Source organism: Lactuca sativa, chromosome 9 (assembly GCF_002870075.4).
Source record: "Lactuca sativa cultivar Salinas chromosome 9, Lsat_Salinas_v11, whole genome shotgun sequence".
NCBI classification, from domain to species: Eukaryota; Viridiplantae; Streptophyta; class Magnoliopsida; order Asterales; family Asteraceae; genus Lactuca; species Lactuca sativa.
In genome coordinates this window covers 150079665-150099761 of record NC_056631.2, presented here as the reverse complement: position 1 = coordinate 150099761, position 20097 = coordinate 150079665, and the positions used below count along the sequence as shown (strand labels likewise).

The 20097-nt window shown below is 35.1% G+C and overlaps 1 protein-coding gene across 1 annotated transcript; it reads left to right on the top strand.

Moving 5' to 3' along the window:
- The first annotated feature begins 16673 nt into the window (after positions 1-16673).
- LOC111896390 (germin-like protein 5-1) lies at positions 16674-18038 on the top strand. Its single transcript, XM_023892383.3, has 2 exons — positions 16674-16891; positions 17250-18038. The coding sequence occupies exons 1-2, from the start codon at positions 16774-16776 to the stop codon at positions 17792-17794; spliced, it is 663 nt and encodes a 220-aa protein (XP_023748151.1). The 5' UTR covers positions 16674-16773; the 3' UTR covers positions 17795-18038.
- Positions 18039-20097: the final 2059 nt, after the last annotated feature.

Here is a 20097-nt window from a genome sequence, read left to right as displayed (position 1 = left end):
AAACACATTGATTTACGGGGTTTTTCAAATGCCTTAACGATTTATACATAAAACTACTATTTTAGGCATGAAAAGCACTATTGCATTACAGTTTTGGAACAATTAAACTACCATCTACTATAGTTGAAAATATGGGATTTTTTAGGAACATTTAAACATGTACAAACCATTTTCATTCTATTTCACACAAACATTGTCACTAAATACTTATGAACTCACCAGCTTAAATGGTGACCTACTCTTTCAAAACTACTTGTATTTCTCAGGGATTCAGTAATACAGGTAAACTACTGCTTTTGAAGAAGGGACGCTGTGGCGTTAGTTTAATTTCATTTTGACATCATATTGTAATTTCTTTTGAAACAAGTACTTTCTACAATGTAAACTTTCAAATTATATATATGATGGTTGTGTTACTTTCTTTACTATGTATTCAACTGTATCGATATTACATGAAGTCATCCGCCCTCGAACGATTCCGTCATTCTGGTTTGGGGGTGTGACAGATTGGTATCAGAGCATTATTTATAGTGAACTAAGTATATCGAACCACATAAGATATACAAACTATAAATTCATAAGGGACTAAAACTCTCTGACAAAACATTTTTACACCTAAAACCTCGTTTCATTTAATTTAGATTATTTTGGGTCGTAAAAGTACAAACACATGCATACTACAATATATTTTCATGGTTAGAACTATACAAGAAGTATTAAGACAAGTTGGACACTACGATTAGGCCTCAAAATATGTAATCGGATTTGGGACGAATATAGCCTGATCAACTATATTTATCCGAGATTAGACTAACGTATGTCGAGGAATGGTCATAGTGAGAAACAAGTCAAAGCTTACCAAAATAAACATTACTTTCAAACATACAAATTTAAATACTATAGGAGTATTTGGTACATTCAATAGTTTAATCGACATGCTTAGTTTTACATGTTTCAAGTTTTGTTCAATTCTTATAACCCTATTCTCGTATAGTCAAATGGCTGGATTCATTCCACACGGAGACCCCTACTATCTCAACCAAGGTAACGGAGGATGGGTCGAAGAAGATCCCGAAGAGGATGAAGAACCTATCGAGTTGGATGAAGGGGATGACTCTGGGACAGACTCAGAACCAGAGGTAACCAACCCACCAGCCGCTCAACCTCCTGCTGTTAGGAGAAACTTTCAGGGACCAACTCCCGTTTAGGGAAGTCACCTCCACCATTGGAGTCAACAGCAAGGAGTGCGTCCTCCCTACGGCATGTGTCGAGATTTCAACAATGTCCGCGGCGGAGGATCAGCCGATCGAGCACGCCCAGTCATGGTGGGCAAGCTAGCCAACCAGTCCTATCAATCCGGGGTTCAAGCTAGACAGATTCGTGAAGTCAACATGGAAGTACATGTTCACACTTCCGAAATCCGCCGACTAGCTAGGTTGCAGGATGACACCCAACTCCGTGCCGATGCATTCCAAGCACAAATGATTGCAGCCCTCTCTGAGATGAGGGAACAACAAGCCGCCTTCGATAGGCGTCTTATGGAAGCAAAGCAATCAGACACGGATTCAAGCTCCAAGCGCAACCTATATCGCAAGTAGTGCTTACTGAATCCCAAAATTTTGTTATAGAATAGGAACTCAGCTAAAAGTCTTACTTTTCTTTAACTTCTGTATCAGAGATCCTTAGAAGGGTCGAAATTTTCCTAACTCAAAATGTAACTCGGCATGTGTTTAATATACATGAAGAAATTCCGTTGTGTGTAAATTCCTTGACTACCACTCAAATTCATAAGTTTATCTAATACTATGCAAACTTTTATTATGAGTTAAACTCTAAACCATGGGTAGGTCAGTCGAACTTGTAAATTGATATAAATGGCAAATTTATTAAAACACTAAAAACTTATGATCTTCATTCTATTTCCTTATTAGCACAATGTCGCCCTGTAGATCTACATGCGGTGTCAACAACGCACCACCTCCACCACCACCCCCTCCCACGATGGAAAATGCCGCATTGATAGCTGTTGTAACAACGACAATGGCCCAAAGGAGTAACAATGGTTCTGGTGGGGGAGTAAATAGTTCTACGAATGGCCAACGTCCAGGTCGTTTAGGGGATTGTACATACAAGGATTTCATGAATAGCAAACCCATTACTTTTAATGGGACCGGAGGGATAATGGCTCTATCACAGTGGATAGAGAAAACTGAAGCAGTTTTCGAGATATGTTCTTGTCTAGAAGGGAACAAAGTGAAGTTCGCTGCCTGTACCTTCTCTGAGAGAGATCTGACATGGTGGAATGGCCATGTCAAGTCACTAACGTTAGTAGTGGCTAACTCTATGGGCTGGGAGAACCTAAAACAAATCTTACTACAGGAGTACTGTCCACAGGGCGAATTGCAAAAGCTCGAATAGGAACTTTGGGGCCTTACCATGGTAGGCTCAGATATCACGACCTATACCAACAGGTTCTGTGATTTGGCAATCCTTTTCCCAGGAATAGTTGCTCTAGAGAGCAAGAAGATCGAAAGGTACATCTGGGGACTGTCACCCCAGATTCAAGAAAGTGTTCGAGCTTCCAAACCAATCACCTTCGATAGCGCCAAACAGTTGGCACAAGCTCTCGTAGACCATGGGGTCTGCCAAAACTTCGCAACCACCGCACCGGAACAACCCAGAGGAAGAAACAACAACAAAGACAATACCAACAACAACAACAAGAAAAGGTTCTGCAACAAAAGGAAGAGTCAACCTTCACAGGAACCTTCCAAGAAACAACAGATTGTGGCAGTCCATGCCGCTACTGCCCCCACTGCTGCTCCAATTACCTCTGCACCAGCGAAGCAATACGCTGGGAGCCTACTAAAGTGTAGCAAATGCAATTCCCATCACAACGGAAATTGTCGGGAGATGCACTGCAACAACTGCAAAAAGAAGGGGCACACTGCCTGTTTCTGTAAGGCATTAGCATGAACAATCACCCAAGTCCCGGGGTTCGGTGTAGGCCAGACGTGTTATGGTTGTGGTGAGGCAGGACAATACATGAGAGACTTCCCTAAGGCAAGGAATGTTGGCGGCATGGGACGATTACTGGCAATAGGGCAGAACGAAGCGATAGCTGATCCCACGGTGGTTATGGGTACGTTTCTCCTCAATAACGTTTATGCATGCATACTCTTTGATTGTGGTGCAGAGAGGAGTTGCGTGAGTCATAAATTCAAGCACGTACTAAAACAGAACCCTAAATCACTCAATAAGATATTAATAGTAGAAATGGCAAACGGTAGGACAGAAAGCATGAACGATATGTACATAGGCTGCACACTAACTCTAAATGAACATTCAGTTCAAATTGATCTAATGCCGATCACTATAAAGAGCTTTGATATCATCATCGGTATGGATTGGTTAAGCCTACACCATGCCGATATACTTTGTCACGAAAGGGTCGTTCGCCTAAATCTGCCAAACGGCGAAACTCTTGTCACTTATGGTGACAAACCCGGTACCAATTTACAAATCATCTCTTGCGTCAAAGCCCAAAAATACCTACATAAAGAGTACCATGCCTTCTTAGCCCACGTGGTAGATAAGGAAAAAGAAACGAAAGGCATTAGAGACATTCCAGAAGTCTGCAATTTTCCCGATGTCTTCCCTGAAGATCTTCCCGGAGTTCCACCAGAACGTCAAGTCGAGTTTAGAATCGACTTAATTCCCGGAGCTACACCAGTAGCTAAGTCGCCATACCGTCTAGCACCGGCAGAGATGCAGGAGTTATCCTGCCAACTAAACGAACTACTCCACAAAGGATTCATCAGGCCAAGTTTCTCACCTTGGGGAGCACCAGTCTTGTTCGTAAAGAAGAAGGATGGATCTTTTCGCATGTGCATCGATTACCGGGAACTCAACAAGCTCACTATCAAGAACCGATATCCCTTACCACGCATTGACGACTCGTTCGACCAACTCAAAGGAGCGAGTTATTTCTCAAAGATCGACTTAAGATCCGGGTACCACCAACTACGAGTCTTGGAAGGAGATGTTCCCAAAACAGCTTTTCGAACTCGTTATGGTCAGTACGAGTTTGTAATGATGCCCTTCGGATTAACAAACACACCGACGGTGTTCAAGGACTTAATGAACCGAGTGTGTCATTCATTCTTGGACAAATTTGTAATCGTGTTCATAGACGATATACTCATTTATTCAAAGAATAAAGAGGATCATAGTCAACACCTCCGACAAGTCTTGGAAACGCTAAGAAAAGAGAAGCTATACGCAAAATTCTCCAAGTGCGAATTTTGGATTCGGAAGGTAGATTTCCTAGGTCACGTGGTTAGCAAAGACGGAATACACGTGGACCCTTCCAAAATCAAAGCAATCGAGGACTGGTCAGCTCCAAGAACCCCAACGGAAATCCGACAATTCTTGGGTCTTGGTGGCTACTACCGAAGGTTTATACAGAACTTCTCGAAGATTGCGAAACCACTTACCACCCTGACCCAAAAGGGTGTTTCTTTTGATTGGAAATAAAGACAAGACGTTGCGTTCCAAGCACTGAAGCAAGCTCTATGCAACGCACCTATATTGTCCTTGCCAGAAGGAACAGAAGACTTCGTGGTCTACTGTGATGCATCTAATCAAGGGCTTGGATGCGTACTAATTCAACAAGGTAAGGTCATCGCTTACGCCTCAAGACAACTCAAGACGCACGAAGTCAACTACACTAGCCACGATCTTGAACTAAGAGCAGTCGTTTTCGCGCTAAAGATCTGGAGACACTATCTTTATAGCACGAAATGCACGATCTTCACCGATCATAAAAGCCTACAGCACATTCTCAAACAAAAAGAACTAAACATGAGGCAGAGACGATGGGTTGAACTACTGAATGACTATGAATGCGAGATTCGCTATCACCCAGGAAAAGCAAATGTAGTAGCTGATGCTCTTAGTCGAAAAGAATACTCAGGTCGCCGAGTGAAATCCTTAACCATGACGATCCATTCACATCTGTCCACACAAATCAAGGAAGCTCAGAGGGAAGCCTTGAAAATAGATAATGTGGCAGGTGAATCCATAAGAGGAATGGACAACAATCTTGAAGTCAAGGGTAACGAAGTTCGTTACTTTATGGATCGAATCTGGACACCGAAGTTTGGTGGATTCAGAGACGTGGTCATGAACGAGGCGCATAAGACTCGTTACTCCGGGCATCCAGGTTCGAACAAGATGTATCTGGACCTCAAGAAACTGTATTGGTGGCCGAACATCAAAGCAGAGATAGCTACCTATGTGGGCAAGTGTCTGACTTGCGCCAAAGTCAAGGTAGAGTACCAAAAGCCATCAGGATTACTACAACAACTCGAAATACCTGAGTAGAAGTGGGAACGGATAACCATGGATTTCATAACCAAATTACCCAAAACAGCAGGTGGGCTAGACACCATCTGGGTAATTGTCGATAGGTTAACAAAATCCGCACACTTCCTACCCATAAAGGAAACCGACAAGATGGAGAAGCTAGCTCGAACTTACATCCGAGAGACTGTGCGACTGCACGGTGTACCAATATCCATTATCTACGACAGAGATACTAGGTTCACCTTGCGTTTCTGGCAATCGTTACAAAAATCCCTAGGAACGAGGCTCAACATGAGTACTGCTTACCATCCACAAACCGACGGTCAAAGTGAGAGGACCATACAAACCCTGGAAGATATGCTAAGAGCTTGTGTAATCGATTTTGGTAAAGCATGGGATATCCATTTACCACTAGTTGAATTTTCGTACAACAATAGCTATCACTCCAACATTAAAGTTGCTCCATTTGAAGCCCTCTATGGACAGAAGTGCAGATCACCACTATGCTGGACTGAAGTAGGTGACACGCAACTAGCCAAGGGACAAGTACCCGACAACACTCTCACTGGCCCGAAAATCATAAGAGAAACAACTAAGAAGATTGTACAAATTTGGGAACGACTAAAGGCTTCAAGAGACAGACAAAAGAGTTATGCAGACAAAAGACAGAAGCCCTTGGAATTTCAGGTCGGGGACCGAGTGCTATTAAGGGTCTCGCCCTAGAAATGGTTAATACGTTTCGGAAAACGGGGGAAACTAAACCCAAGGTATATCTGAACATTCGAGATCCTCACAAGGATCGGCCCGGTAGCCTACAAACTTCGTCTACCGCAGGAACTCAATAACGTACACCCTACCTTTCATGTGTCAAACTTGAAGAAATGTTTGTCCGATGAGACCCTCGTCGTCCCTTTAGACAAGATCGAAATCATCGAGAGTCTCCACTTTATAGAAGAATCAATTGAAATCATGGAGAGGGAAATTAAAAGAACAAAACAAAGTCGCATCCCCATCATGAAGGTCCGTCGGAATGCAAAGCGAGGACCTGAATACACCTGGGAACGCGAAGATCAGATGAAACACAAGTACCCACATCTTTTTCCCTAATCCACAAGTGTTTTTCTTACATTAAATTTCAGGATGAAATTCCCTCTAACGGGGGGATGATGTGACAACCCGATATTACGACTCTATGTAATGACCTAAAAAGTCAAGTATTGTAACCACTTTTGATATAATGAAATTATGTTCGAAAAATAAAATGTACAAAAGTCTCTATAGGGATATCTATTATGGTAGATATTGTGTCAAGATTTACAGAAATACTAAGAACACTAATATCCGAGTTATAACGAAGAAGTTATGACCATTCTAAGATTTCCGACAAAACCGGCACCACCGATTAACGAAAAATGCAAAGTTTCAATACAATGGTTTTTAGCCTTAAGTATCTAAATGAAAGTTGTAGACATCATTAAACCATGAGCGTACACAAAAAGAACTTCCAAATCTGCCTTCGTATGAGGAAGTTATGATTTTTCCAAGATCCGGATATAGCAGTAGACAGCTAAAAACTCGAAATAGAGCTCGAGAGACTTTTGACCAAAACAACCTAAATGGGAATCGAATGTCTCAACAATAGTAACGCAACGGCGAAAAGCCTGACGAAAACGGACATCGGATGAAGAAGTTATGGATTTTTAATAGACTTTTCGTGTCCCGGCCCGTTAAAAATAAATAATCAAAAATAAAGTCAAAAATTGTCGATGAAGTCTAAACGAGAGTTGTAGAGCATCTTTTAAGCTACGCGTGCATATAAAGAACGTCGAAAACGGAGCTTGTACGCGAAAGTTATGGATTTTACAAGTTCGGGGTCCAAAATCCGAGGCTGTCAGGTTACCCACGATGTGGCACAGTTTGCCGCGACCCGACAAGTGACTGAGGGTGTCCAATTAACGGAAGGAGATAAGATTTGACCACCACGATGTGGCACCCAAAAATCCACCCTATAAATAGAGCACTTGGGGTGCCGGGTTTAGGTGCTCCATTCTTCCATTTCTCATGCCGATACTCTGCGGTTAAGCTCCCGAAGCCCCGGTTTTCACAGTCAAGTTTTGAAGGAAGGTTCTACACTCCAGAGACTCCCGTGATTCCCGAGATTCCCGAGAATCCCGAGGAAATCGACTTTCACAAGCCGAAGTTCTGCTCGATTTTCATCTAGCTTTCTCCAATGAATCAAGTCAGTTCGTACCCCTATAAACTACACTTTCAAATGTTTATCAATGCTTTTTATACACTTTTAAGGGGGGGGGGGGGGGAATACAAGTAAACACACAGTTATTATCGTGTGTAACATAAAGTTTCACTATATACTCTTTTTATCAAGTGAATCATGTGTGATTCATAACTACTACATAGGAACTTTCGTATGCAATATATATTCTCGATAACATCTTGTCTTTTGAAATGAAATATGTTGATATATATATATATATATATATATATATATATATATATATATATATATATATATATACACACAAATCAAACACTATGTTTATACTTTAAGTATATGTGTTCTTTCATTGCACTACAGAAGTTATACTTTTCATAACAAGTGAGCATTACACTAGGGTTTACTATACAAACGAAACACACATTTTGAGAAACTATAATAGGTATACTTTACGAGAAAATCATAAAAATTTACATACTAACGAATACTATATTAAGGAAATACTTTTATATACAAGAACAAATGGATATTTTCATACATAAATCTGTTTTATACTAAGTTTTGTGAGACATTTCACGTACTTTCGAGTATGCATTTTAAGTCCTGTATTATATACCATAATCCCTTGTAGGGGGAGCATGATACTTGTGTATAGATCTATACGGCATTGACAATCCCACACCTAAGTTGTTAGCTACAGTTAGGCCGGTAGGCCTGGGGTGACAAACGTCATAACTTTCCAACGCCTGAAGAACGTTGTTATAGGCATCCTGGTCAAATAGTATGGTTATAAGACTCACAGGGAGTATTAAAACACATTGATTTATGGGGTTTTTCAAATGCCTTAACGATTTATACATAAAACTACTATTTTAGGCATGAAAAGCATTATTGCATTACAGTTTTGGAACAATTAAACTACCATCTACTATAGTAGAAAATATGGGATTTTTTAGGAACATTTAAACATGTACAAACCATTTTCATTCTACTTCGTACAAACATTGTCACTAAATACTTATGAACTCACCAGCTTAAATGGAGACCTACTCTTTCAAAACAACTTGTATTTCTCAGGGATTCAGTAATACAGGTAAACTACTGCTTTTGAAGAAGGGACGCTGCGGCGTTAGTTTAATTTCATTTTGACATCATACTGTAATTTCTTTTGAAACAAGTACTTTCTACAATGTAAACTTTCAAATTATATATATGATGGTTGTGTTACTTTCTTTACTATGTATTCAACTGTTTCGATATTACACGAAGTCATCTACCCTTGAACGATTCCGCCGTTCTGGTTTGGGGGTGTGACAAATTCAAAACCTGAACTTCCCAAACTTAAAATTAATGAAGTATTTAGTATAAAACACAACTAGAGACCCAACCCTTCTATCTTTATACCCAATCATACACAAGAGGAAACTAAGACAAAGAACAGGGAAGAATTCCTTGTAAACATGTGTATTTTTCTGATTAAACAAAAGATTTGGGGTCTTACAAATTATGTGAGTTTGTGATTGATTTCGTCCCTTTTTACTTCTAGTTTCTTGAATTTCATGTGAACTGGGAATAGAGATCAAGGTGGTTGGCAGTGTGCAAAGAATGAATATGGTCAAGTTAAGTTATCGTGTGATGGTGTAAATATAAAGACAATGGTGTGAATGTAACATCCATAAAATTTCATAAAATTTAATTTTTTTAAAACAACCCATTTACTAATAAAATTGTTTACAAAACCTTTGTTTCCAAAACATGATTTAAAATCAAAGTCTCCTAAAATCCACTAAGCCTAGCAACATCCTATCTACCAGGATACCGATCTAACAGATCATAATGGCATAGCAACATGCATAATAGAATACCAATTCACTGGGTCGGCCTTGGTGCCTTTGACCCGCAAGTACAGTGAAGAAAACTCATCTCACAAATTGAACAGAGGCAGATGAGGTCACGACTCCGATTCTTAGCTCCAATCGACACCTATTCCTCCAAGTGACCAATCAAAATCAAAATCCTGAAATACCCAAAATACCGTCAAGGTCAAACTTGGTCAAATTTGGCAAAGTCAATTGGTCAAACAAACTAGGTTAACAATTTCTATCATTAAATTGTGGTGATAATTCTTAGCAGGATAGCATTATATAAATAGTAGACATTTCCAGTTATATTTTAATAGATTTTAAATCAAACATTGTTATTTATTACGAGCTAATGAATATTTATATTTAAATGTATTACAGGATGATTGTAACTAACATTATGCTAATTAAATTTAATTAGGGGAAATTCTAGAAAAACCAACGTATTATTTGATCAACAACAATAAAGAGAGATAATTTCTTTTATGTTTACTTGTTTTGATACTGAGTACATATAAACTGTTACTATTAAAATAATATTTTAAAAAACTGATAACTAAGTTCACTAAAAAACAATAACACCGAAAAAACATAACTGATAATTTCGCGGCATGTTTTTTGTACGTTAATAAATATCAATCATTCGTATATATTTTCTCTTACTCATCTTATTATTTTCTAAATATGTCACATTTAATAAAATAAATAATATTTTAATATATACATTTGTTATCGTTTACCATGGTTCATATTTAATTTCTCTTGTATGAATTGAGATCCTATTTCATATTTAAACCCAGACAACAAAAATAGCAAGCATCTAAACATTATTGTTGACGAAAATTCGAAGACCAATTCAATACATGAACTTCCCAAACATAAAATTAATGAAGTATTTAGTATAAAACACAACTAGAGACCCAACCCTTCTATCTTTACACCCGATCATATGCAAGAGGAAAATAAGACAAAGAACAGGGAAGAAGTCCTTTTAAACATGTGTATTTTGCTGATTAAACAAAAGATTTGGGGTCTTACAAATTATGTGAGTTTGTGATCGATTTCGTCCCTTTTTACTTCTAGTTTCTTGAATTTCATGTGAAAGGGGAATAGAGATCAAGGTGGTTGGCAGTGTGTAAAGGAAGAATATGGTCAAGTTAAGCTATCGTGTGATGGTGTAAATATAAAGACAATGGTGTGAATGTAACATCCATAAAATTTCATAAAACTTAATTTTTTTAAAGCAACCCATTTACTAATAAATTTTTTTACAAAACCTTTGTTTCCAAAACATGATTTAAAATCAAAGTCTCCTAAAATCCACTAAGCTTAGCAACATCCTATCTTCCAGGATACCGATTTAATAGATGGTAATAGCATAGCAACATGCATAATAGAATATCAATTCACTGGGTTGGCCTTCGTGCCTTCGACCCGCAAGTACTGTGTGGAAAACTCACCTCACAAATTGAAGAGAAGCTGATGAGGTCACGACTCCGATTCTTAGCTCCAATCGACACCTATTCCTCTAAGTGACCAATCAAAATCAAAATCCCGAAATACCCAAAATACCTTCAAAGTCAAACTTTGTCAAACTTGGAAAAGTCAATTGGTCAAACAAACTACGTTAACAATTTTTATCATTAAATTGTGGTGATAATTCTTAGCAGGATAGCATTATATAAACAGTAGACATTTCCAGTTATACTTTAATAGCTTTTAAATCAAACATTGTTATTTATTATGAGCTAATGGATATTTATAGTTAAATGTATTACAAGATGATCGTAACTAACACTATGCTAATTAAATTTAATTTCGGGAATTCTAGAAAAACCAGCGTAGTATTTGATCAACAACAATAAAGAGAGATAATTTCTTTATGTTTACTTGTTTTGACACTGAGTACATATAAACTATTACTATTAAAATAATATTTTAAAAGACTGATAACTAAGTTCACTAGAAAAACAATAACACCGAAAAAACATAACTGATAATTTCACGGCATGTTTTTTGTATGTTAATAAATATCAATTATTTGTATATATTTTCTCTTACTCATCTTATTATTTTCTAAATATGTCACATTTAATAAAATTAACAATATTTTAATATATACATTTGTTATCGTTTACCATGGATCATATTTAATTTCTCTTGTATAAATTGAGATCCTATTTCATATTCAAACCCAGATAACAAAAACAACAAGCATCTAAACATTCTTGTTGTCGAAAATTTGAAGACCAATTCAAAAAATGAACTCCCAAACGTAAAATTAATGAAGTATTTAGTATAAAACACAACTAGAGACCCAACCCTTCTATCTTTACACCCGATCATATGCAAGAGGAAAATAAAACAAAGAATAGGGAAGAATTTCTTTTAAACATGTGTATTTTGCTGATTAAACAAAAGATTTGGGGTCTTACAAATTATGTGAGTTTGTGATCGATTTCATCCCTTTTTACCTCTAGTTTCTTGAATTTCATGTGAACGGGGAATAGAGATCAAGGTGGCCGGCAGTTTGCAAAAGATGAATATGTTCAAATTAAGCTATCGTGTGATGGTGTAAATATAAAGACAATGGTGTGAATGTAACATCCATAAAATTTCATAAAATTTAAATTTTTTTAAACAATCCATTTACTAATAAAATTGTTTACAAAAGCTTTGTTTCCAAAACATGATTTAAAATCAAAGTCTCCTAAAATCCGATAAGCCTAACAACATCCTATATACCAGGATACCGATCTAAGATATCATAATAGCATAGCAACATGCATAATAGAAAATCAATTCACTGGGTCGGCCTTGGTGCCTTTGACCCGCAAGTACAGTGAGGAAAACTCACCTCACAAATTGAACAGAAGCTGATGAGGTCACAGCTCCAATTCTCAACTCCAATCGGCACCTATTCCTCTAAGTGACCAATCAAAATCAAAATCCTGAAATACCCAAAATACCCTCAAGGTCAAACTTGGTCAAATTTGGCAAAGTCAATTGGTCAAACAAACTAGGTTATCAATTTCTATCATTAAATTGTGGTGATAATTCTTAGCAGGATAGCATTATATAAATAGTAGACATTTCCAGTTATATTTTAATAGCTTTTAAATCAAAAATTGTTATTTATTACGAGCTAATGAATATTTATATTTAAATGTATTACAAGATGATCGTAACTAACATTATGCTAATTAAATTTAATTAGGGGAAATTCTAGAAAAAACAACGTATTATTTGATCAACAACAATAAAGAGAGATAATTTCTTTTATGCTTACTTGTTTTGATACTGAGTACATATAAACTGTTACTATTAAAATAATATTTTAAAAAATTGATAACTAAGTTCACTAAAAAAACAATAACACTGTAAAAACATAACTGAAAATTTCATGGCATGTTTTTTGTACGTTAATAAATATCAATCATTCGTATATATTTTCTCTTACGCATCTTATTATTTTCTAAATATGTCACATTTAATAAAATAAATAATATTTTAATATATACATATGTTATCGTTTACCATGGATCATATTTAATTTCTCTTGTATGAATTGAGATCCTATTTCATATTTAAACCCACATAACAAAAACAGCAAGCATCTAAACATTCTTGTTGACGAAAATTTGAAGACCAATTCAAAACATGAACTTCCCAAACATAAAATTAATGAAGTATTTAGTATAAAACACAACTAGAGACCCAACAATTCTATCTTTACACCCGATCATATGCAAGAGGAAAAGAAGACAAAGAACAGGGAAGAATTCCTTTTAAACATGTGTATTTTGCTGATCAAACAAAAGATTTGGGGTCTTACAAATTATGTGAATTTGTGATCGATTTCGTCCCTTTTTACTTCTAGTTTCTTGAATTTCATGTTAAAGGGGAATAGAGATCAAGGTGGTTGGCAGTGTGTAAAGGATGAATATGGTCAAGTTAAGCTATCGTGTGATGGTGTAAATACAAAGACAATGGTGTGAATGTAACATCCATAAAATTTCATAAAACTTAATTTTTTTAAAACAACCCATTTACTAATAAAGTTGTTTACAAAACCTTTGTTTCCAAAACATGATTTAAAATCAAAGTCTCCTAAAATCCACTAAGCCTAGCAACATCCTCTCTACTAGGATACCGATCTAATAGATCATAATAGCATAGCAACATGCATAATAGAGTATCAATTTACTGGGTCGGCCTTGGTGCCTTCGACCGGCAAGTACAGTGTGGAAAACTCACCTCACAAATTGAACAGAAGCTGATGAGGTCACGAATCCGATTCTTAGCTCCAATCGACACCTATTCCTCCAAGTGACCAATCAAAATCAAAATCCTGAAATACCCAAAATACCTTCAAGGTCAAACTTGGCAAAGTCAATTGGTCAAACAAACTAGGTTAATAATTTCTATCATTAAATTGTGGTGATAATTCTTAGCAGGATAGCATTATATAAACAGTAGACATTTTCAGTTATATTTTAATAGCTTTTAAATCAAACATTGTTATTTATTACGAGCTAATGTATATTTATAGTTAAATGTATTACAAGATGATCGTAACTAACATTATGCTAATTAAATTTAATTAGGGGGAAATCTAGAAAAACCAGCGTAGTATTTGATCAACAAAAATAAAGAGAGATAATTTCTTTATGTTTACTTGTTTTGAGACTGGGTACATATAAACTGTTACTATTAAAATAATATTTTAAAAGACTGATAACTAAGTTCACTAAAAACACAATAACACCGAAAAAACATAACTGATAATTTCACGGCATGTTTTTTGTATGTTAATAAATATCAATTATTCGTATATATTTTCTCTTACTTATCTTATTATTTTCTAAATATGTCACATTTAATAAAATTAACAATATTTTAATATATACATTTGTTATCGTTTACCATGGATCATATTTAATTTCTCTTGTATAAATTGCGATCCTATTTCATATTCAAACCCAGATAACAAAAGTAGCAAGCATCTAAACATTCTTGTTGACGAAAATTTGAAGACCAATTCAAAACATGAACTTCCCAAACATAAAATTAATGAAGTATTTAGTATAAAACACAACTAGAGATCCAACCCTTCTATATTTACATCCGATCATATGCAAGAGGAAAATAAGACAAAGAATAGGGAAGAATTCCTTTTAAACATGTGTATTTTGCTGATTAAACAAAAGATTTGGGGTCTTACAAATTATGTGAGTTTGTGATCGATTTCATCCCTTTTTACTTCTAGTTTCTTGAATTTCATGTGAACGGGGAATAAAGATCAAGGTGGTTGGCAGTGTGCAAAGGATGAATATGGTCAAATTAAGCTATCGTGTGATGGTGTAAATATCAAGGTTGCAGAACTCGCTACTCGGTACCTGCTCGGCCGACTGGGGAGTAGCGAGTACTTGGGAGTACTCGGGGAGTAATCGGATTTGGTAATTCATGTAGAAATATTTTTTGGAAAATTATATATGTCAAAATCATAAGTTAAAATCATAATTTGATTGAAATATATAACCAAAATTAGATACATGTGAATACATAAAAACTAAAATACACATAATTGTCTCAGTACGTGGATAATTAATGAAAATTTAAGATATATATGTAGTAATAATCACATGTTTGTGTTAAATAATAAATCATTAAGTGCATTATACATATTAATCTTGAAATTCTTGATTTTTTCTCTTTTTATTACAATTTTGACCCTTTGACCGAGTTTGACCGATTTTGACCGAGTTGGCCGAGTTTGACCGAGTAGGCCCGAGTAAGACCGAGTAGGCCCGAGTTTGACCGATTTTGTCCGATTTTTGACCGATTTTTACTGATTTTTGGCCGATTTTAACTAAATCCGAGTTTTTTGGCCGAGTTGACATTACTCGCTTCGGTGGAGGGCCGATTCCGAATAATCGGCCGAGTAGGCCGTGTTTTGCAACACTGGTGAATATAAAGACAATGGTGTGAATGTAACATCCATAAAATTTCATAAAGTTTAAATTTTTTAAAACAAACCATTTACTAATAAAATTGTTTACAAAAGCTTCATTTCCAAAACATGATTTAAAATCAAAGTCTCCTAAAATCCGATAAGCCTAACAACATCCTATATACCAGGATACCGATCTAAGATATCATAATAGCATAGCAACATGCATAATAGAAAATCAATTCACTGGGTCGGCCTTGGTGCCTTCGACCCGCAAGTACAGTGAGGAAAACTCACCTCACAAATTGAACAGAAGCTGATGAGGTCACAACTCCAATTCTCAACTCCAATCGGCACCTATTCCTCTAAGTGACCAATCAAAATCAAAATCCTGAAATACCCAAAATACCCTCAAGGGCAAACTTGGTCAAACTTGGCAAAGTCAATTGGTCAAAAAACTTGGTTAACAATTTCTATCATTAAATTATGGTGATAATTCTTAGCAGGATAGCATTTTATAAATAGTAGACATTTCCTGTTATATTTTAATAGCTTTTATATCAAACATTGTTATTTATTATGAGCTAATAAATATTTATATTTAAATGTATTACAAGATGATCGTAACTAACATTATACTAATTAAATTTAATTAGGGAAAATTCTAGAAAAACAACGTATTATTTGATCAACAAGAATAAAGAGAGATAATTTCTTTTATGTTTACTTGTTTTGAGACTGAGTACATATAAACTGTTATTATTAAAATAATATTTTAAAAGACTGATAATTAAGTTTACTACAAAAACAATAACACCGAAAAAACATAACTGATAATTTTACGGCATGTTTTTTGTACGTTAATAAATATCAATCATTCGTATATATTTTCTCTTACTCATCTTATTATTTTCTAAATATGTCACATTTAATAAAATTAATAATATTTTAATATATATATACATTTGTTATCGTTTACCATGGATCATATTTAATTTCTGTTGTATGAATTGAGATCCTATTTGATATTCAAACCCAGATAATTAACAAAAACAACCAAGCATCTTAACATTCTTGTTGACTAAAATTTGAAGACCAATTCAAAACATGAACTTCCAAACATAAAATTAATGAGGTATTTAGTATAAAACACAACTAGAGATTATTTTTTAAGGAACTGAAAAGGACCCGCTACAGCTCTCAAACTGCAAAATGTCTCCTCGCTCAACCCACTATAAATACCGCCATTAATCTTCCATCTCAAAACCACCTTCCTTTCCTTAACAATCACCTTATCACCTTCCCATACAAAGTGATAAAGGTTATATTGTTTTTCTGAGTAATCAAGACTTGCCATGGCTACTCGTGCTTATGTGTTGATGATTAGCATGATGATGCCCATCTTTTTGGCTTCGTTTGTCTCTGCAGACCCTGACTTGCTTCAAGATGTCTGTGTTGCAGATCTTTCCTCAGGTACTTCGTTTCTAGTTATTCTAAGTGATTTGAGTTTCCATGCGTATGTCAATAAACCGCTTTACATTCATTCTACAATAAACCTCCAAGTTTGAGCTGTGACTCATCAAGTTCTTGGCCAAATAGGTGATGCTTATAGGAAAAAAAGAGGGTTAAGCTTTCGAAAATCTATAGTAATTTACCTATCTTTTCGTGGTTGTAGAGGCCTTATGTAATAATCGAACTGGTTCTTATCATATCTATTACTTCATGGTAAACCGGATAGGATTATGCCACTGAAAAGATTGCATATATTTGCATTATGTGTTTTGTCATTTAATGAGAAGTTGACTATTGATGAGTTATTGTACAAAAACAGATATAAAATTGCACGGATTCCCCTGCAAAAGCAACATTACTGCAGACGATTTTTTCTTTGCGGGGCTAGCGAAGGCAGCTCTCACTAACAACACATTCGGTGCAACTGTTACACCTGCTTTTGTCCAACAAGTCCCTGGGCTTAACACTCTGGGCGTGGCCATGGCTCGCATTGATTACGCACCAGGTGGCCTGAACCCACCACACACCCACCCAAGAGCCACCGAAATAGTGTTTGTGTTGACCGGAGAACTGGATGTGGGCTTCATAACTACAGCAAACAAACTATTCACAAAGACAATCAAGATGGGTGGAGTGTTTACGTTCCCTAGAGGCTTAATTCACTTCCAGATTAACAATGGAAAGGTTCCTGCAGCGGTGATTGCAGGTTTCAACAGCCAGTTGCCGGGTACCCAAAGGACGGCAGACGCTTTGTTTGGGTCATCTCCGGCGGTGGAAGATGTTGTGTTGACTAAGGCATTCCAAATTGGAACCAAAGAAGTGGAAAAAATCAAGTCCAGGTTTGCTCCTATGAACAAGAAGTAAAATCACAAGTACCCACGTGTTTGATTCATATGGGCTTGGTTGGTTTTCTTTTTGTTCTTCAATAAAAGACTATGGAGGAAACAGGTGTCCTACGGCTCCCAGATTTCTGATTTTGTCAATAAAACAGTCATTTTATTGGTTCTATTTTCCCTATATATAGACGTCATGTACCATTCATACACGATTTTGCTATCTCTTTAATATTTATATATTAGTTGGCAAATAAATTAAATGCTTTCAGAAATGACTGAATTATGATGAATGCAAAAAAAAAAAAAAAAAATTAAAAATTAAAAAATTTAAAGAAAAGAAAAAAATTTCCAATTCACTTTTATTACAAGGGGGGACGGATCTAGAGGGGGTCGTCACTACAAATATAAACCCCTCACCGTGATACTTTTTAACCCTATGCCGATGTCATATTGTCAGTTTAAAGTAATCGGAATAGCCTTCTTGCGATAGGTGAAAAATGTCGTCAGATAGGTTCTGTTGGGAATTATTTTTGAAAAATTAAAGTTTTATTAATTATTTTTGCCGATGACAAGTCGCCGGGATAGGCCCCCTATCATTTACATGTCCACCCTCCCCGACATCCATTTGCATTTTCTGAATCTTCTCCTAAAAAACACACAATAAACCTAAAATTATTAAAATAAAAAACTAAATTTAAACACTAAAATAATAATATTATTATTATATCTTAAATAAAAAAAACTATAATTAAAATAATAACATATTTAAATAACATATTAATTTTGTTTATCATTTACCTAATTTTAGTGTACTTGACTAATAGTCTTTCATAAAAACCCCATAAATACCTAGAATCTCTCTTCTCCTTGCCATAAAAACATGTTGCAAGCTCCCAAAAACACATATATTATCCTAAACTAGTATATAACCCGTGGGAACTACGGTTATACAATTAATTAAAGTTTTAAAATAAAAACTAAAATTTATTAATCAATTATTTTAAATAATTTATTAATTAAGAGATTTTTGTAGTTATATAAATTTTAATCATTGATTTAAATAAATATGTGAAATTATATCACTTTATAATTTGTATTAAGTTTATTTTAATTCTTATTATAATGTTATTAATTTAATGTAATTAGAGTAGAAAATTTAAAAGTTGAAATTTAAAATGGACAATTAATAGGTTTACAAATTGCATGCATTAATTAGAAGATATAATATGGTGACACATGACAAAAAAAGAATAAAATATACATTAATTAGGAGGCCTAATAAGATGACATATGTCAAAAGAAGAATAAAACTATTCTTTTATTAGATAGGGAGAAATTTTTTTTTCTATTGACATATTAGGCTCATTTTTAACTTAAGTTTTAACTCTAGTCATCAAAAGAGTTTTTTGTAACTCCAAAACATAGTCAAAACATAGTCTTTACAGCTGTTTGTTGCTATTTGTAATCAATATCTATGATGTTAAGTGCTATAACCTTATCGGGAATAATTGGAATCCTTTGAAGCTATTCTCTTAAAGTAGTCATATGGATCCTAGGCTTTCCCCTAATTTGTTGCATGATTTTTTTTAGCAAAAAAAAAAAGCGTGGGTGCAACTTTTGATTTTCCCTATTGGAAAACATTTATGGTCGCCAATGAAGGTTTTTACCATCCAATCTTTTTTTTGTTCTAGGCACGTAAAGACCCAAGGAAATGTCTCTCCCTCTAAGTTTATCTTTCGTTTTTTTAAAACATTAACTATCAAAGTACATGATCCAAGTTACAAAACAAATAAATGATTCGGTATCATTTATTTAGTTCATTTGAATCTAACTTTATAGATATCGATTATCAATTATATATACTAATATATAATTCCTAGATTTATGGGATCGCTAATAACAAAATTTAATTAGACATGTTTGATCTCATCTATGCCTCAAAAATATATTTCTTAGGTATCTTTTATCACAAAATATTTTCGATACAATCATCTAATTTAAAAAACTTGTATAACCGACTTATAACTTTGTTATAGAAATCGCGAACTCACCCCAACCATCAAGAGATAACACTAAGCAGTTAGGTGGCATCCCACAAGTACATACAAGAAACGTACAAGAGTTTTTCAAAATTGATTGCATATATTTGAGATTTATAAGGGGTATTGGATGTTTTTATAATTTTAATTTAAAAAATATTTTATCATGGTTATTACATGAATCCAATAGGCCATGATATATCTTAATAAAAATATTATTTTATATAAAATCACATTTTAACAATGTTCTTTTATAAAACCCAATTTTATATAATTAACGCGGTCAAATTTT

Bases quoted from the DNA above. Each gene is read 5' to 3' on its own strand.
- LOC111896390 (XM_023892383.3), top strand. From the start codon at position 16,774: ATGGCTACTCGTGCTTATGTGTTGATGATTAGCATGATGATGCCCATC. The intron at 16,892-17,249 runs GTACTTCGTTTC...GTACAAAAACAG, and splicing joins TGTTGCAGATCTTTCCTCAG to ATATAAAATTGCACGGATTC.